Source organism: Tachyglossus aculeatus, chromosome X1 (genome assembly GCF_015852505.1).
Source record: "Tachyglossus aculeatus isolate mTacAcu1 chromosome X1, mTacAcu1.pri, whole genome shotgun sequence".
In the NCBI taxonomy this organism is placed as follows: domain Eukaryota; kingdom Metazoa; phylum Chordata; class Mammalia; order Monotremata; family Tachyglossidae; genus Tachyglossus; species Tachyglossus aculeatus.
The window spans coordinates 75109068-75123843 of NC_052101.1; the positions used below are offsets into that span (position 1 = coordinate 75109068).

The 14776-nt window shown below is 40.1% G+C and overlaps 1 protein-coding gene across 2 annotated transcripts in view; it reads left to right on the forward strand.

Moving 5' to 3' along the window:
• Window positions 1-14776, forward strand: part of IL17RD (interleukin 17 receptor D) — a 95900-nt gene that overhangs the window by 61758 nt on the left and 19366 nt on the right. Inside the window, exons 2-3 of one of the 2 annotated variants that reach the window (XM_038739853.1) lie at window positions 4026-4080; window positions 7335-7460. In XM_038739853.1, the coding sequence (XP_038595781.1) occupies window positions 4026-4080; window positions 7335-7460 (181 nt within the window). The remainder of the gene's footprint in view (window positions 1-4025; window positions 4081-7334; window positions 7461-14776) is intronic. The other variant, XM_038739854.1, reaches the window with a different exon arrangement.

Consider the following 14776-nt stretch of genomic DNA (forward strand, 5'->3'; position numbering starts at 1 on the left):
GCCTTATTCTTTTCCTTTAAGTAGTTTAATCTCTAAAAAGGAACAACTTGATTGCTTCTTTGTACTGTCTCTGACTAGAAGCCTTTATAAGAGGTGATGCAAGTCCTTGACTGTGTTAAAACAATAGTTCCTGCAATGCTAAAAAGATGTTTTTACAGTCGCTCCATCCCTCAATCTTCCAGGAAGGATATAACTTTTCTTTTAAATTTCCAAGTTTAAAAGTGTGAGGGGCTTGTTAGAGATAATTTGATTTTTGGTGTCAGAGCAAGCATTGGCTTTTAAACAGTGAAACACACTGAGTTTACTGTAGAGTCCAATTTCTTCTAGCAATGAAAGAGGAACCGAAACATGTTTTCTCCTGCTTTTGCTTCCTTGAGCCCTGTGTCTAACTCTCAGGAATGCAAGATTTTCTTTCTTCACCTTCACACATCTAAAAAAATTCCAGCCCTGCTTAAGAATGACTCCTCCTTCCTGGCACCAGTGTCAAGTGCAGTGAAGCAAACTAGGGATCAGAGTTCCTTTCCAAATAATTTTACCAGTGGCTGCCCAGGCCTGTACTCCTGGGAAGATATACCGTAAGGGGAAAAAATATGCAATGAGTGGGAGGCAAGAAAGGTGAGTGTAGTAAGAGGGGTTGCTCCTGGCACTTAGGAGGAAGTAAAATGAATTGTGCTCAGACAGTCTGCTCACACACAAGGCAATTTGGGGAACTTCTGAATTCTGGCAGTTTGATTTTGTAAGGGACAGTAAATGAGGTTCTTCTCAAGCAGTGAGTAACATTTGGAAAAAATAACTCCAGTGGTAATCCCAGGAGACTTGGAATAGAGTTATATAGTTAAAATATATTCCTCTCCTTTGACTTTCCAAACAAAAACAAACTTCAGTGATCCAGAAGTGAATTACTCTTCTGAAGTGGCCTCAGCTGTGGCATTTCATTTTGGTTGTTTTTATTGTCGTATTCTGAGTGTAAACTTTGTGAAATAAAATGCCTCAAGCATAACAATGCTTTTTTGAAAGAGGAGTCTAGTATAGGGTGTGTGTGTACCTGTGTGAGATAAAGGGTGAGGAAGGGGCAAAAGGTAAGGGAAGTGGTGAGGAGATTCTGAAACTACACATTCACTCTGAGTAGTTGGAGCTTCAGATCTGTCCCCTGCTTGTGTGATAAGCTCATCTGTTTGGGGAAGTTCCCTTGCTCTTGGTTTGTCCCCTTTTGTCATCTATGAAATTGGAATCCCAATCCTACTTATTTATCTTCAAAGGGATGAGTTGAGTTTTGAAGTGCTTTCAGACAAAAGGAAACTAGGCATTCACTCTGTAAAGTGCTGTATATTTGGTTAATCTTCATTATTTAGTTTGGTTTAGTAATTGCCTGAAATCACAGGAGGATAATTTGTAAAAGCCCTTCTACCTTTCTTGAATGTGTATTTCTGGTGGGTGAAGTTAGCATCTAAATTTTTACCTGTGTGTGTACCTTTTCATTCCTAAAAATGCTGTGAAATGGACAGAAAGCACTCACTTCCAAAATGAATCCAGAACCTTAAACTTGAAGGTATTCATGTTGGAGAAATAGATATCACCTGTTGATTTAGAATGGAATCATTTAACTCAAATCCAGGTCAATAAAAGGAAAAAGGAACAAACCCACATGATGCAGAATTTCAGAGGCAACAGTTGGAGACCACCTGAATTCTGGCAGTTTGATTCTATGATAGCAGATGAGGTAATTTAATTGCTAGAGGAGCAGCATAGATAGAAGTCAATGTGGCCACTAGTGATAGCTTCCAATGACAGGTATTGAGGAGGGGCAGTATTCAGGTCCTTGAGCAGCATTATGGGAAACCTTGAAGAAGAAAGGGAACCGTGGGCTTCACATTACTGGCCGGGGAGAAAGACAGACAGGACATGAATGAGTCTCTGTAAAAGGGACCATTACCCCTCTTTAAGTGGGTACCAACTGGAAAATAAGGGGTATAAGATGCTTTTGCCTGTTCTGGTCAGTAGCGGCGTGACTGAGTTGAGAGCGGAGACTCAGGTTTACTGAGAGGAAGGAGGCAATGGTAAACCGCTTCCATATTTTTACCAAGAAAACTCTATGGATACACTACCGGAACAGTTGCAGATGGAGGTGGGGCATTCTGGGAGAGATGTGTCCATGGTGTCACTATGGGTCGGACATGACTCTGCAGCATAAGACAACAACAAGAAGATGCTTTTGTAGAATTGTTTGTGGGGATATTAGGAAAACTACTACAGATTCAAAGAAACCCACAGAAATGAAGTGTCTAGTTAATCCCAGCAGGTTGGTTAACTTTTGAACCGAAGACCATAGGAGTACTCCATGATACAACCAGGCTGTGGTCCTTGAAAATGTGGCTGTATTGACAATGTCTATATCGTGGGAAATTTGGCTACAATTAAGTTCCATTCCAGGTGGCTGAGCCCCGCAGGTGAATCAGAATTACACTGTAAGGCTCTGTCCACTCCTGACCCCTTCCAATCTCCTCATCTCCCTCTCCCTCCCCTGTTCCTAGAGGCTTTCTTGCCCCCTTTTTTTACCCCCTTTCCTCACTCCACCAAGAAGTCTCAGGATTGTGTCCATTTATTGTTGTATTGTACACTCCCAAATACTTATTACAATGCTCTACACACCGTAAGCGCTCAATAAATATGATTGAATGAATGAAGATACCTAATTTATTCCTCACTTGTCAGAGATTTGTATTTTTCCCTTACCCAGCTGTGCAATCCAGATGTCCACGTGGACTACAGAAATAAGAGCTGTGCACCTAAGCTTTGGGAAACAGTTTCATTATAAGCTGCTAGCGTCGGGATAACCAGTGCTTCTTGTACACAACATATGGAGCCGTGATGGTGATTTGTAGCATGAAACTTCGTGTTAAATCCATATGTAGTTTTTGTTTCACCAAACACTGCATCAGTAAAACAAGTCACATGTTGCACCATTGGGCAACTTGCACGTGGTATTTTTTTTAGCCTCTCCCTTGTTAAATAGAAACTTGGGCTGTGTAGTTGGAATACTTTTCCATCATTTAGCTCTTCAGAAATTAACTTCACTCAGAGAATGCCATGAATAAATCCCGAGTGACAAAGTTACACATATAAGTCTTTGCTGCCAGTGCTCTAAGGTAGAAGAGACAATGAAATTGGAGGGCAAATGCGTCGTCAGCAGGAGGCTGAAGGTATTCAATTGTGATGTGAACTCTGTAATTAAAGAGGTCTGTTAGAGTTGTTATTCCTATTATTAAATGTACAGATGGCTACCTGGTAATGTTGCCTCGAGGGAAAAGTAAGATCTTAAAGCCTATTTAAGAGCCATCCTTTGTCAGCATTGAAGGGTATGAAGAGTATGAAGCATTTTTCTAATGAAACCTAATAACTTCATTCATATTCATTCCCTCTTTCCAAATGAGAGCTATAGTCTCAGATTTCAGAATCTCCTGTCTATTGTGACTTAATGGGTCTTTAGCCTTGCTTGTTTGCTAGAAACGTTGCATAATACATCTGGGGATGAAGGGGAGAAAACGTGTTCTAGTCGTAATTGTTCCAGCTGGCAAATCTGGGTTTCCCCTCCCAGTTTAGCAGTTTATAGACTGCCACTATTTTAGCCAACCAAGGCAAGGAAACCAATCCATCGGTGGTACTTATTGAGCCGTTACTGTGTGCAGAGCCCTGTACTCAGCGCTTGACTGTGTGCAGAGCCCTGTACTCAGTGCTTGGAAAAGCCCAGTACAATAAAGTTGGTAGACATGTTCCCTGCCCAAAAGGAGCTTACAGTCGCGTGGGCTTACATTTGTAGTATTCCTGGCACTTGAGGCTGAGTCTGCTGAGCTTGGGGATGTATGCTGGCAACGAAAGCACGACCCTTAGGAAGAATGCTTGATTTCAGCCCTTACCTTGGCAGCGACATGTGGTCTCCTTAATGATACGCACTTGTGCTGAGAGTGGGATTCACAGTTGAAAAACAAATTAGCTTCATTCTGTCTTATTCTCTTGTGTTTCTGCAGGGAATGGTATCAGCCAGGAACAGTGGACTGCTCAATATCACTTTTAAATATGACAGTAAGTAACCAACTAATTAGACTTGTAAGGATTGGTATTTGGAACAAAATAAAGCTTTCCTAAGTCCTGGGATCCTAGACAGCGGGATGGCTTTGATAATTTTTTTCAGAACTGGATCTGGCTTGTCAACCACATGTAAGACTACAGTCTCGTTCTATTTTTAACTTTGCAATGAACTTTTTGTTGGTGCAGATCTGTTGTGTGCTTTAGTGAGGTAATACGTGTGAAGCGCTTGGTGTTTTTCAAAGCTACATTAATTCAGGATGATAGTATTACTGTTAAATAATAGCTATAATGAATTGAAGCTACGAGGGGGCACTACTGCTCAATAACTAGTACTCTGTATTTGCCCTAGGAATAAAATTGGGTCAGACCCGATGCTACTGCTAAAGAAAATGTGGAGGGTTTGAAACAGAACTGGAGTCAGGCCAAGGATAGGGCATCTCATCAGTGTTGCAGAATGGAAGGAAGAAGAGGGAAAGAAACTCCCAGAATTTACAAAACCTAACCTGATGAACCACGGTATATAAAAATGTTGGCAGGCTTAGGCTTAATTTATATCAGCCCCTACTTATGAATCATCAATGGAGTAGGATTATTAATATGAATAAAGAGAAAAGGAAATTATGGTAAGGCAGAGACTGCTGCTTGTAAAGGTCAAATGGTGGAGGCTGTACTAAGGCCTTATTTGCAACCTAGCAACTGTAGTATTTTTCTATCATTTCCTGAGATGAATCAATAAAGTGCTCTTATACATTGCTGTGAGCATTCCAAACTACTAATACAAAGGGTTTTTCTTTTTTTCTCCTTTATAAATGCCCTGGCACTGATGAAAGATCCACTCAAAGAGAATCTTCATATACTAAGACATCTAAAATTGATGTTTTAGCTCAAATGACATTTTTAGTGCATATTTTTAGTCTTTGTGCTCTGTGTATTCCATATGAAGAATAGATGTTTTTCATGGGAAAGCAGATTGTGATTTTACTATTTCTAAATTATTTTCGACTGGTCAGAAGTTTCACTTTGGAGTTTGACAGTGTCTTATTGTTGTTTTCCTAATGGAAAGTGTTCAGTGTGTTTGTGTGTGATCTGCATCCTTCTCTTAATTTTAATTCACAATTGATCTACAATTCCAAAACAATTGGAGCGCTCATTGATTTTTAGAAAATGTAATTTGTGTAAAGTTTTAGTCAGCGACATCCAAAAATGTTAAGCTTGTTATTAAATGCATCCAGTCGCCTTTGAAAGCTAGCCACTGTTTTCCAGTTAAAAAGGTACTTTTGTCCTCAAGAAGAGGTTTATGTTGTTCAATTGCCATGCAATTGAGGTCTGATTGTATCAAAGATTAATTGCCCAGTTTTAATCAAATCTAAAGTATGGAATAATCTTCTAAATCATATAGTATTTACTGATGTAGGGCCATGTTTCTCAAAGAACATTTTGTTGTATATGCATAGGCCATGACCACCACAACATTTTGGTGCCATATCATTAAAAAATTAGGCTAAGAATGTCCCCTTCTCCTTGAGTTTAATGGGAAGGAAGAGAAGTGCTCCTAACAATCAAGAGTTGATATGCATTCTTCCATTATATAGCAGTGTGATTGACTCAGGGTTCCAAGAAATGATGTAATTCATTGAGTACCTTTTGGGTGCAGAGCACTTTATTACGTGCTTGGGAGTATACAAGAAGAGTAAGTGACCTACCTGCCCTCAAGAAGTTTACAATCTAATAGAGATTTGATGACTGTTGGTAGAAAATTAGACACATAATAAAGTATAATGAGTTTTGGTATGCTGATTTTGTTGAAGCATTTTCAACTTTCATTCAATTGCATTTATTGAGCACTTACGGTATGCAGAGCACTGTACTAAGCACTTGGGAGAGTACCATATAACAATAAACAATTTCCCTGCTCATGACGAGCTTACAGTTATTGAAATACAATTGTTGGGATACTGAGTAAATCATTCCAAAGTGACCTAACTTGGCTTTCAGGGTATGCTTCTATTGAAAGACAAAAATTGCTATTCAAAAATATCAAACTCCTGTCCCCCACTCCTACTTTCAAACATTATTGTACAAAATGTGCATAGGCAGAGTGATAAAATCTGAATCACTTCTGGTATGTATGTGCATGAGAGGGAGAGAGGGAAGGAGACTATGAATGAGAATAACAAAAATATAATTAAATAGCACATATCCCTGTAGGGACTAGGTGCTTTTATAAGTGCCTTTTTTAGTATGAAATCTAACAGACTAGCATAAGATGCTACTATCCCTGTCATTCCAACTCTCAGTACCAGCTAACTGGCCCCCTGAGGCTTTAGCTACTAATAATGACCTGAGACCTTGTGCTTAAGATTTCCAAGCTTATCTCTTTTATGCTGCATAGAGTAGGAAAACACTTGATTTTCAGGTATGCTTGGGTTTGAAGCATCACTTTAAAATGATATTTAATACTTTTTATGGGCATTTTGCTTGTGAAATTTCTAGTTCAGCAGTAAATCACAAAGGATTTAACAGTAAAGTAAAATATTCCTCTGTGGGCAGCCAAAACTTGAATCCTGTGTTTGAATGTTCAGCTATTCTCCATAACCTACTTACCCAAAAATGTATTCTAGAAGAAAAGAACTTATAAGAACTTATTGCACCATCTGTTTCTGACAGCTCTTCTGAAAACTCGGTGGATTGTTTCATTGCCAGTGACAAAAAACAAGTAGTGATTGTAAATAATGGGAAGAATCCATACCACCGAGTAGAGGACACCTCTAAAACCTGTCCTAGTATTTTACCCCCAGGCAAGGATGTAAATCACACATCCCTCTAAAGAGGAGAATAATGGCTCCAAAACACCACTATAATTTTCCTGAGCAGTAGATCCGCATATCACTCTGGCATCGCAAATGTCACTATAGTGTCAGTTCTCCTTTGACACTGGCATTGCCTTCTTAAAAATCCCTCACGTTGTGATATTTACACCGTGATTGATTCCACATGCCTGTGCACAATTGCTTTTACAGATACAGTATCACCTTCTAGCCAAGTAACCACACCTTAGCCCGAAGAAGATTCCTTAATTTTCCAACAACGTTCGAGACAAAATGTGCACTGAAAATGCTCATATATGGTAGAGTTCCCTTCTCTTTATTACTTGGTTCTGTGTAATGCAAGAAGTTAATTTGGCTTTAAAAATATTTTTTTAATGACTCGTATGGTAAAAAAATGCTCCTATTCTACAAACTTTCTAGACTGCACTTCATTTTTGAATCCAGTGGGAAAGCATGTGATTTCTGATGCACAGAACATAACCATCAACCAATATGCCTGTAATAACCAGGTTGCAGTCACCGTGCTTTGGACAGCAAATGCTCTTGGTAAGTTGAGGAGAAATAAATATATCAAATGAGGTTTCTCTCAGAAGTGTGGAATTTTATAGAATTATTGTTTTAGAAAATGTTTAGTTGATCATTGGTGACACGTGTAAACGTGCAGGATAGAGTGGTATTCCCATTAGGTAGCTGCTGAGGATGCTGTTGATACTAGCTAAGAGCAGGGGCCTTCCCTTGAAGTAGCAGCTGAGGCAGTTTTCTCACTTGCTCCTCTCTTCAATCAATCAATGTATTTATTGAGTGCTTGCTGTTTGCAGAGCACTGTACTAAGCACTGGAGAGAGTACAGTATAACAGACACATTCCCTGCCCACAATAAGCTTAAAATCTAGAGATTCTCTTCTGCTCCAGCTGGTCAGAAAAAAATTTAGCTGTATCTACATTTGTTATTTTCCAGCAATAACCTTGATATATCATTTAAGTACAGAGATTATGTGCCCAAAAAAGTGTGTCTAAGAATAGATGTATGAATTGCTAAATGGGATTTTGTTCTGCATTGCAAGAATTAACTGGAACACAGCATTCCTCACTAGGATTAAGGAAAGAGGCATGGGAGGATAACATAGAAAATATAGTTGCTTGATGGTATCATCATCATCATAATGATAATTATGGTATTTGTTGTATGTTTTCTATGTGCTAAGCTCGATACTAAGCACTGAAAAACCTTCAAGATCATCAGGTTGGACCTGGTCCTTGTCCCGCATGTCGTTCACAATATAATCGCGATAAAGAGAATAGGTATTTAACCCCCATTTCAAAGATGAGGAAACGGAGGCCCAGGGAAGTTCGTTCATTTAGTCATTCAATCAATCGTATCTATTGAGCTCTTACTGTGTGCAGAGCACTGTGCTAAGTGCTTGGGAAGTACAAGTTGGCAACATAGAGAGACAGTCTGTACCCAACAATGGGGTCATTGTCTAGAAGGGGGAGACAGACAACAAAACAAAACATGTAGACAGGTGTCAAAACGGTCAGAATAAATAGAATTATAGCAATATGCACATCATTAACAAAATAGAGTAGTAAGTATGTACAAGTAAACTGAATAGAGTAGTAAATCTGTACAAATATATGCAAGTGCTGTGGGGAGGTTGTGACTTTCTGAAGGTCACACAGGAGCCAGAATTAGAACCCAGGCCCTCTGACTCCTAGGCCCGTGCTCTTTCCACTCGGCCATGTTGCATGTCAATCTTTGATTGCCTACTGAATGCAGAAGACTGTACTAGGGATTTGGACCCATATAATTAAAGTAGAAGACATTCCTAACTTTGAAGCATTTACAGTGTAATGGGCGGGTGGGGCGGGTGGTAGACACAGACTGTGTATGTAAAAAATGAACATGAGAAAATAGACGGTACTGGTAACAACAAAAATTAAAAAATGAATGAATAAATTAAATAAAGCAGTAAAAGTATAAGTGCTAAAGATGCCTGAGGTTGGAATGACATGACCACGGAGGTGAGGATTAGTTGAGGAATGCCTAGTGAAAGTTGTGGCTTTTTAGGAGAGCACTAAAATTGAGGAGGAACATGACTTTGTGGTTTGGGGAGGGAAAGGGAATGCACAGTAGTTAAGAGATGGGGAAGTCAAGACTGAGAAATAGTAAGTTACCTTAGGAAGAGTGAAGAGTGTGATTTTGGATATAATGGAGGAAAGCCCAAAAAGACAAGAAGGAGACAGCTAGTGGAAAATTATTTAACCAGTTATCAGAAGTTGGATGCAGAGAGAGAAGTGTTACCACATTGGTGGTTTATGAGGAGGAGGAGTGATGCCTTCTGAATTGCATTTCAGGTACGCAATCCAGGAAGAAGAGTTCTAGATGGAAGAGGGGAAAGGCTAGCAGCAGGGAGACCAATAGGGAGGCTGATGCAGTAGAACAGCTGGAAGATGACAATAATGATGATGGTATTTGTTAAGCTCTTACTATGTGCCAAGCACCGTTTTGAGTACTTTGACCAGGTTGGTGGCCATAGTATTGGCGAGGAAGTGACGAATTATGGAAATATTGTGGAGAAAATGTTGGCAGGGCTTACGGGAGGCTGAATGGGAAGTGAAAGCCAGGAACCAAAATTCACACCTATGATACATGCATATGGGAGAGGGAGGATGGAGGTGGCATCAACTGGGATGAAAATGTTAGGAGGAGGAGAAGGTTTAGGAGGGAAACAGGAAGCTGCCATATGTGATTAAAATGTGTGGGAATTGGAGGAGAAGGATTCTATGTGGGATGTCTTGGAGTCAGGAGGAAATGGGAGATTATCAGGTATTTTGGGATGGAAGCCAGTAGGGTTGATCTGGAGTCATCAACATAGTGATATTAGGAGCCATGTGGGCAAATGAGCTCCCCGAGAGAGCGAGTGAAGAACGAGATGAGTAGAGGACCCAAAGCAGAACCTTTTACCCTGTTGTATTATACTTTCCCAAGCGCTTAGTGCAGTGCTCTGCACACAGTAAGCGCTCAGTAGATATCATTGATTGATTACCGTATGCAGAGCACTCTACTAAGCACTTGGAGCAGTACAGTGAAACAGAGTTGGTAGACATGATTCCTGCCCACAAGGAGCTTACAGTCTCCATCTCCCTCTTGTTATTTTACACTGTCTCCCTCTCACCCTTCCCTGTTCCTACTGTTGGGAGGTGAAGAAGTGGGGACTGTCGATCTCTGCTGGGTGACTTTCCCTCCCATGTCATCCTTCTCCACCTCTTGGTTGATTGCCATTGACCCGTTTTACTTCTTCAATCACCATGTCTCTAGAACACCTCCTGGAGGCATTGTTTTGAAGTTCTTATTTAGGGGACATATTGTAATATTTACTTTAGTTACTAACAACGTTTATTTTGACCTGCAGGGCAATCATACAATGGGGAGGTCAATTTTGCATAATTTACGAAACCAGTGTGAAATTTTGTGGTAACTATATCCTGGTTCTAGTTAATATAAAGAGTATTCATGGACATCTATGTCCATGAAATTCATCCTTATTATTCAAGAGTTTTGTTTGCCTTTGTTAAATAATGCAATATATGTAAATTGAAATATTTAATTCTCTAGAGTGCAGTTTCTCCTGCTTTAAACATTATGGTATTTAAATGATCATGCCTCTTTTCTAGTTCTATGTCTGCCTTGAGATTGTCAGAGAAAACTGGATATCCAAAGGGAATTTCCAATGAACCCACATTGAGCACATATGACAATTGCTAAATGGGAATGCTTAAGCTGCATTTAGGACTAGGAGGCTGCATTTTCATCACAATTGGGTTGGAAATGACATCTTTAGTGCTGGTATTTGTTAGCTTAATCCATTTGGTTGTTGACTTTTTTTGTGTGCAAATGGCTTAAGGTGCATTTTCTTAAATGTTAACTAGTTTCTTGGAATCTTTTTAAAAAATACTTTGATTTTCCCCGTTGCCCTCCCCATTTCCTCAGAGAGGTTGGTTTGAATAAAAAGAAAGCAACATTTGGCACAAGTACTTGAAATCATCATGCAGTAAAATCTTTGGTATTTGGTACCTTACCACCCTGAAAGCTGCATCTCTGGGATTCCCTCCCCCACCATTCAAATTATCAATATAATGATAATAATACTACTATTAATGATATTTATTATACACTTACTATATAGGCTAAAAGCTAGGGTAAGTACCACATAATCAGAATTTCATTCATTAATTCAGTGTATTTATTGAGCGCTTACTGTGTGCAGAGTACTGTACTAAGCGCTTGGAAAGTACAATTTGGCAACATATAGAGACAGTCCCTACCCAACAATGGGCTCACAGTCTAGAAGGGGGAAACAGACAGCAAAACAGAACAAGTAGACAGGTGTCAATACCATCAAAATAAATAGAATTATAGATATATACACATCATTAATAAAATTGGGTAATAAATATGTACAAATATACTTAAGTACTGTAGGGAGGGGAAGAGCGTAGGGCAGAGGGAGGGAGTGGGGGCAATGGGGAGGGGAGGAGAAGCAGAGGATGAAGGGGGGGCTTAGTCTGGGAAGGCTTCCTGGAGGAGGTGAGCTCTCAATAGGGCTTTGAAGGGAGGAAGAGAGCTAGTTTGGCGGATGTGTGGAGGGAGGGCATTCCAGGCCAGAGGTAGGATGTGGGCCAGGGGTCGATGGCAGGCGAGAACGAGGCACAGTAAGGAGTTTAGCAGCAGCATCTCTGTCTAACACAGAGCTCACCGGCTGAGAGGGGCCAGGTATTATATCCCCAATGTTACAGGTGAGGAAACTGAGACACAGAGAAGTTAATCAATCAATCAATCATATTTATTGAGCACTTACTGTGTGCAGAGCACTGTACTAAGCGCTTGGGAAGTACAAGTTGGCAACATATAGAGACGGTCCCTACCCAACAGTGGGCTCACAGTCTAGAAGGGGAGACAGAGAACAAAACCAAACATATTAACAAAAAATAAGTAGAATAGATATGTACAAATAAAATAAATGAATAGAGTAATAAATATCTACAAACATATATACATATATACAGGTGCTGTGGAGTAGGGAAGGAGGTAAGGCGGAGGTGGAGGAGGGGGAGAGGAAGGAGGGGGCTCAGTCTGGGAAGGCCTCCTGGAGGAGGTGAGCTCTCAGTAGGGCCTTGAAGGGAGGAAGAGAGCTAGCTTGGCGGATGTGGGGAGGGAGGGCATTCCAGGCTAGGGCGATGATGTGGGCCGGGGGTCGATGGCGGGACAGGCGAGAACGAGGCATGGTGAGGAGATTAGCAGCAGAGGAGCGGAGGGTGCGGGCTGGGCTGTAGAAGGAGAGAAGGGAGGTGAGGTAGGAGGGGGCGAGGTGATGGAGAGCCTTGAAGCTGAGGGTGAGGAGTTTCTGCCTGATGTGTAGATTGACTGGTAGCCACTGGAGATTTTTGAGGAGGGGAGTAACATGCCCAGAGCGTTTCTGGACAAAGACAATCCGGGCAACGGCGTGAAGTATGGATTGAAGTGGGGAGAGACAAGAGGATGGGAGATCGGAGAGGAGGCTGATACAGTAGTCCAGACGGGATAGGATGAGAGCTTGAACAAGCAGACTAGAATAGAACCTGGGTCTCTTGCTTCTCCTGACCCTGTGCCCTTTCCGCTAGACCACATCTGGGTTCACAAAGCTAAGCTCATTTAGTACCGAAACGTTTTGGAAAACATTCTAATTGCCCTCCGGTTTACCTGAGTAGAGCCAAGTGCCCTTTTCTTCCTGTCCCTGCCTGCCATTGTCATTTGTCTGTTCATTTCTCTGTGTATATACCTGCATGCTTCATAAAATATCAATCAATCAATCAATGGTATTTATTGAGTGCTTACTATGTGCTGAGTACTGTATTAAGCGCTTGGGAGAGTACAATACAACAGAATTAGCAGACTCGTACCCTGCCCATGATGAGTTTACAGTCTGTCAGTGCTATGTTACCAGTGTGAAATCCAAAATACCAGTAAAAGGCACACAAGGGAATTAAAATAGATATTTGCACACATCTTGAAAATGGAGGAATGGAGATGTTTTCGTTCTAGAGTACAATATTATTTCATCCACATTATGACAGTAAAACTCAGAACAATTATTCAAGTTCTACTTCAGTTCTGAGACAGAACTGTTGAAAATCATGTACTCTGCATGCATCTAAATGAAAGCAGGTAGACGGTGTTTGATATTCATGGTTTTCATTGAAGTATTCTGAGTCCCCCTATTTTAGGCCTAATGTCTATTGGAAGGGCAAAGTATTTTATAAGCAAAAGCAGTTGACTAAATCATGATCATTTTAGGTGGATGTACTTTGACATTTTAAATGTTATCAAAACATTGGAAGGATAGACATATCTAATGAACATAAAGCTGCAGAAAATTGTGGATTTCTTTCAGATATAATGGAGACATGATCTGTAGCCTATACAAATGCATTATGCCAATGACGACAATAACCTGTTTTGAAGATCCTTGTCAAATTCTGTCCTAGCAGGTGCAATGAATCTAATGTTACTGGTTTTACTAAAATCAAACACTAACTGTTTTCACATGGGCTAATGTTGCAGGCTGGCCTAAAGTAAAGCTTTTTGGTGATTGGAAAATATAATCATCCTAGAGCTTTCAAGGATTTAACCATTAATTGCTTACAAAACACAAGATAATTAAAGGATATTTTAGAAACTTAGACGGTTTTTTATGGTATTTAAGCACTTACTACGTGCCAGGCCCTGTACTAATAGCTGGGGTAGATACAAGCTAATCAGATTGGACACAGTCCATGTCCCACATGGGGCTCACAGTCTTAATCCCCACTTTACAAATGAGAGAATTGAGGCACAAAGAAATTAAGGGAGTTGCCCTAGGTCACACTGGAGGCAAGTTGCGGAGCTGGGATTAAAACATAGGTCCTCTGACTCCCAGGCCGGTGTTCTTTCCACTAGGCCACACTGCTTCCCAGAGGAAGCATGGGTGAAGGTAGCAATTTATTCTATTGCCAAACAATTCTATTATAGAAGATATTTGTTGAGAAAATTGATCAGTCATGAAGAAATTACAAAATTTCAGTATCAGTATAATTTAAAAGATGCTATTTTTAAAGGATGCTTTGTGCCTGGACTTTAGTTAAAAGTGAAAATTGAGGCAGGCCTGGATAGCTTTGTATCCTGGTATCAATTTGTAGAAGTGCCTTCTGATGTAGATTAATTTAAAAGTTTTAAAGGAAAAAAAATTAAAAACCCTTCATTGAAGTGGTTAGAGATATTCCTTCACAACCAATCAGCTAACATCCTGAAAATGAGATGAGTGGATTAAAATTGACAAGGGGTTTGAAGCGAAACATACTGTTGCAGAAATCATGGAAGTTTTTGAATTCCCACCTGTGAAAGGACACTGATAAAGACAGGGGGAAGACTACTTCCATTTATTTTCCTTCTTTATTTCAGAAAACAAATGGAAATGACCCAATTATGTCCTTTATTCTGCCTCCCAAACGGGGCCTGGTGTATTAATTTTCAGTACAGTCTTATGCTCCTGGAAAATGTGGTTGTATTGTGATTGACTGTATAATAGGAAAATACAGCCATTCATGATAAAACTAAATGTTTAAAAAAAAATGACCTCCTTTTTGGGGGTATGTTTCTATAGTCCTGCATACTATAAGGATTCATTTCAGAATTTCTGGAGGAAATAAACAACACACACTATATACTCTGTTAAACATCAATAAACCATTGTTTAATCTTGGTTAAAGTAATTAACAGGTGTTGAAGAGTTACTAGATTGTAAGCATTTCAGTAGATTTTCACTAGATTGTAAACCCCTCCAAACC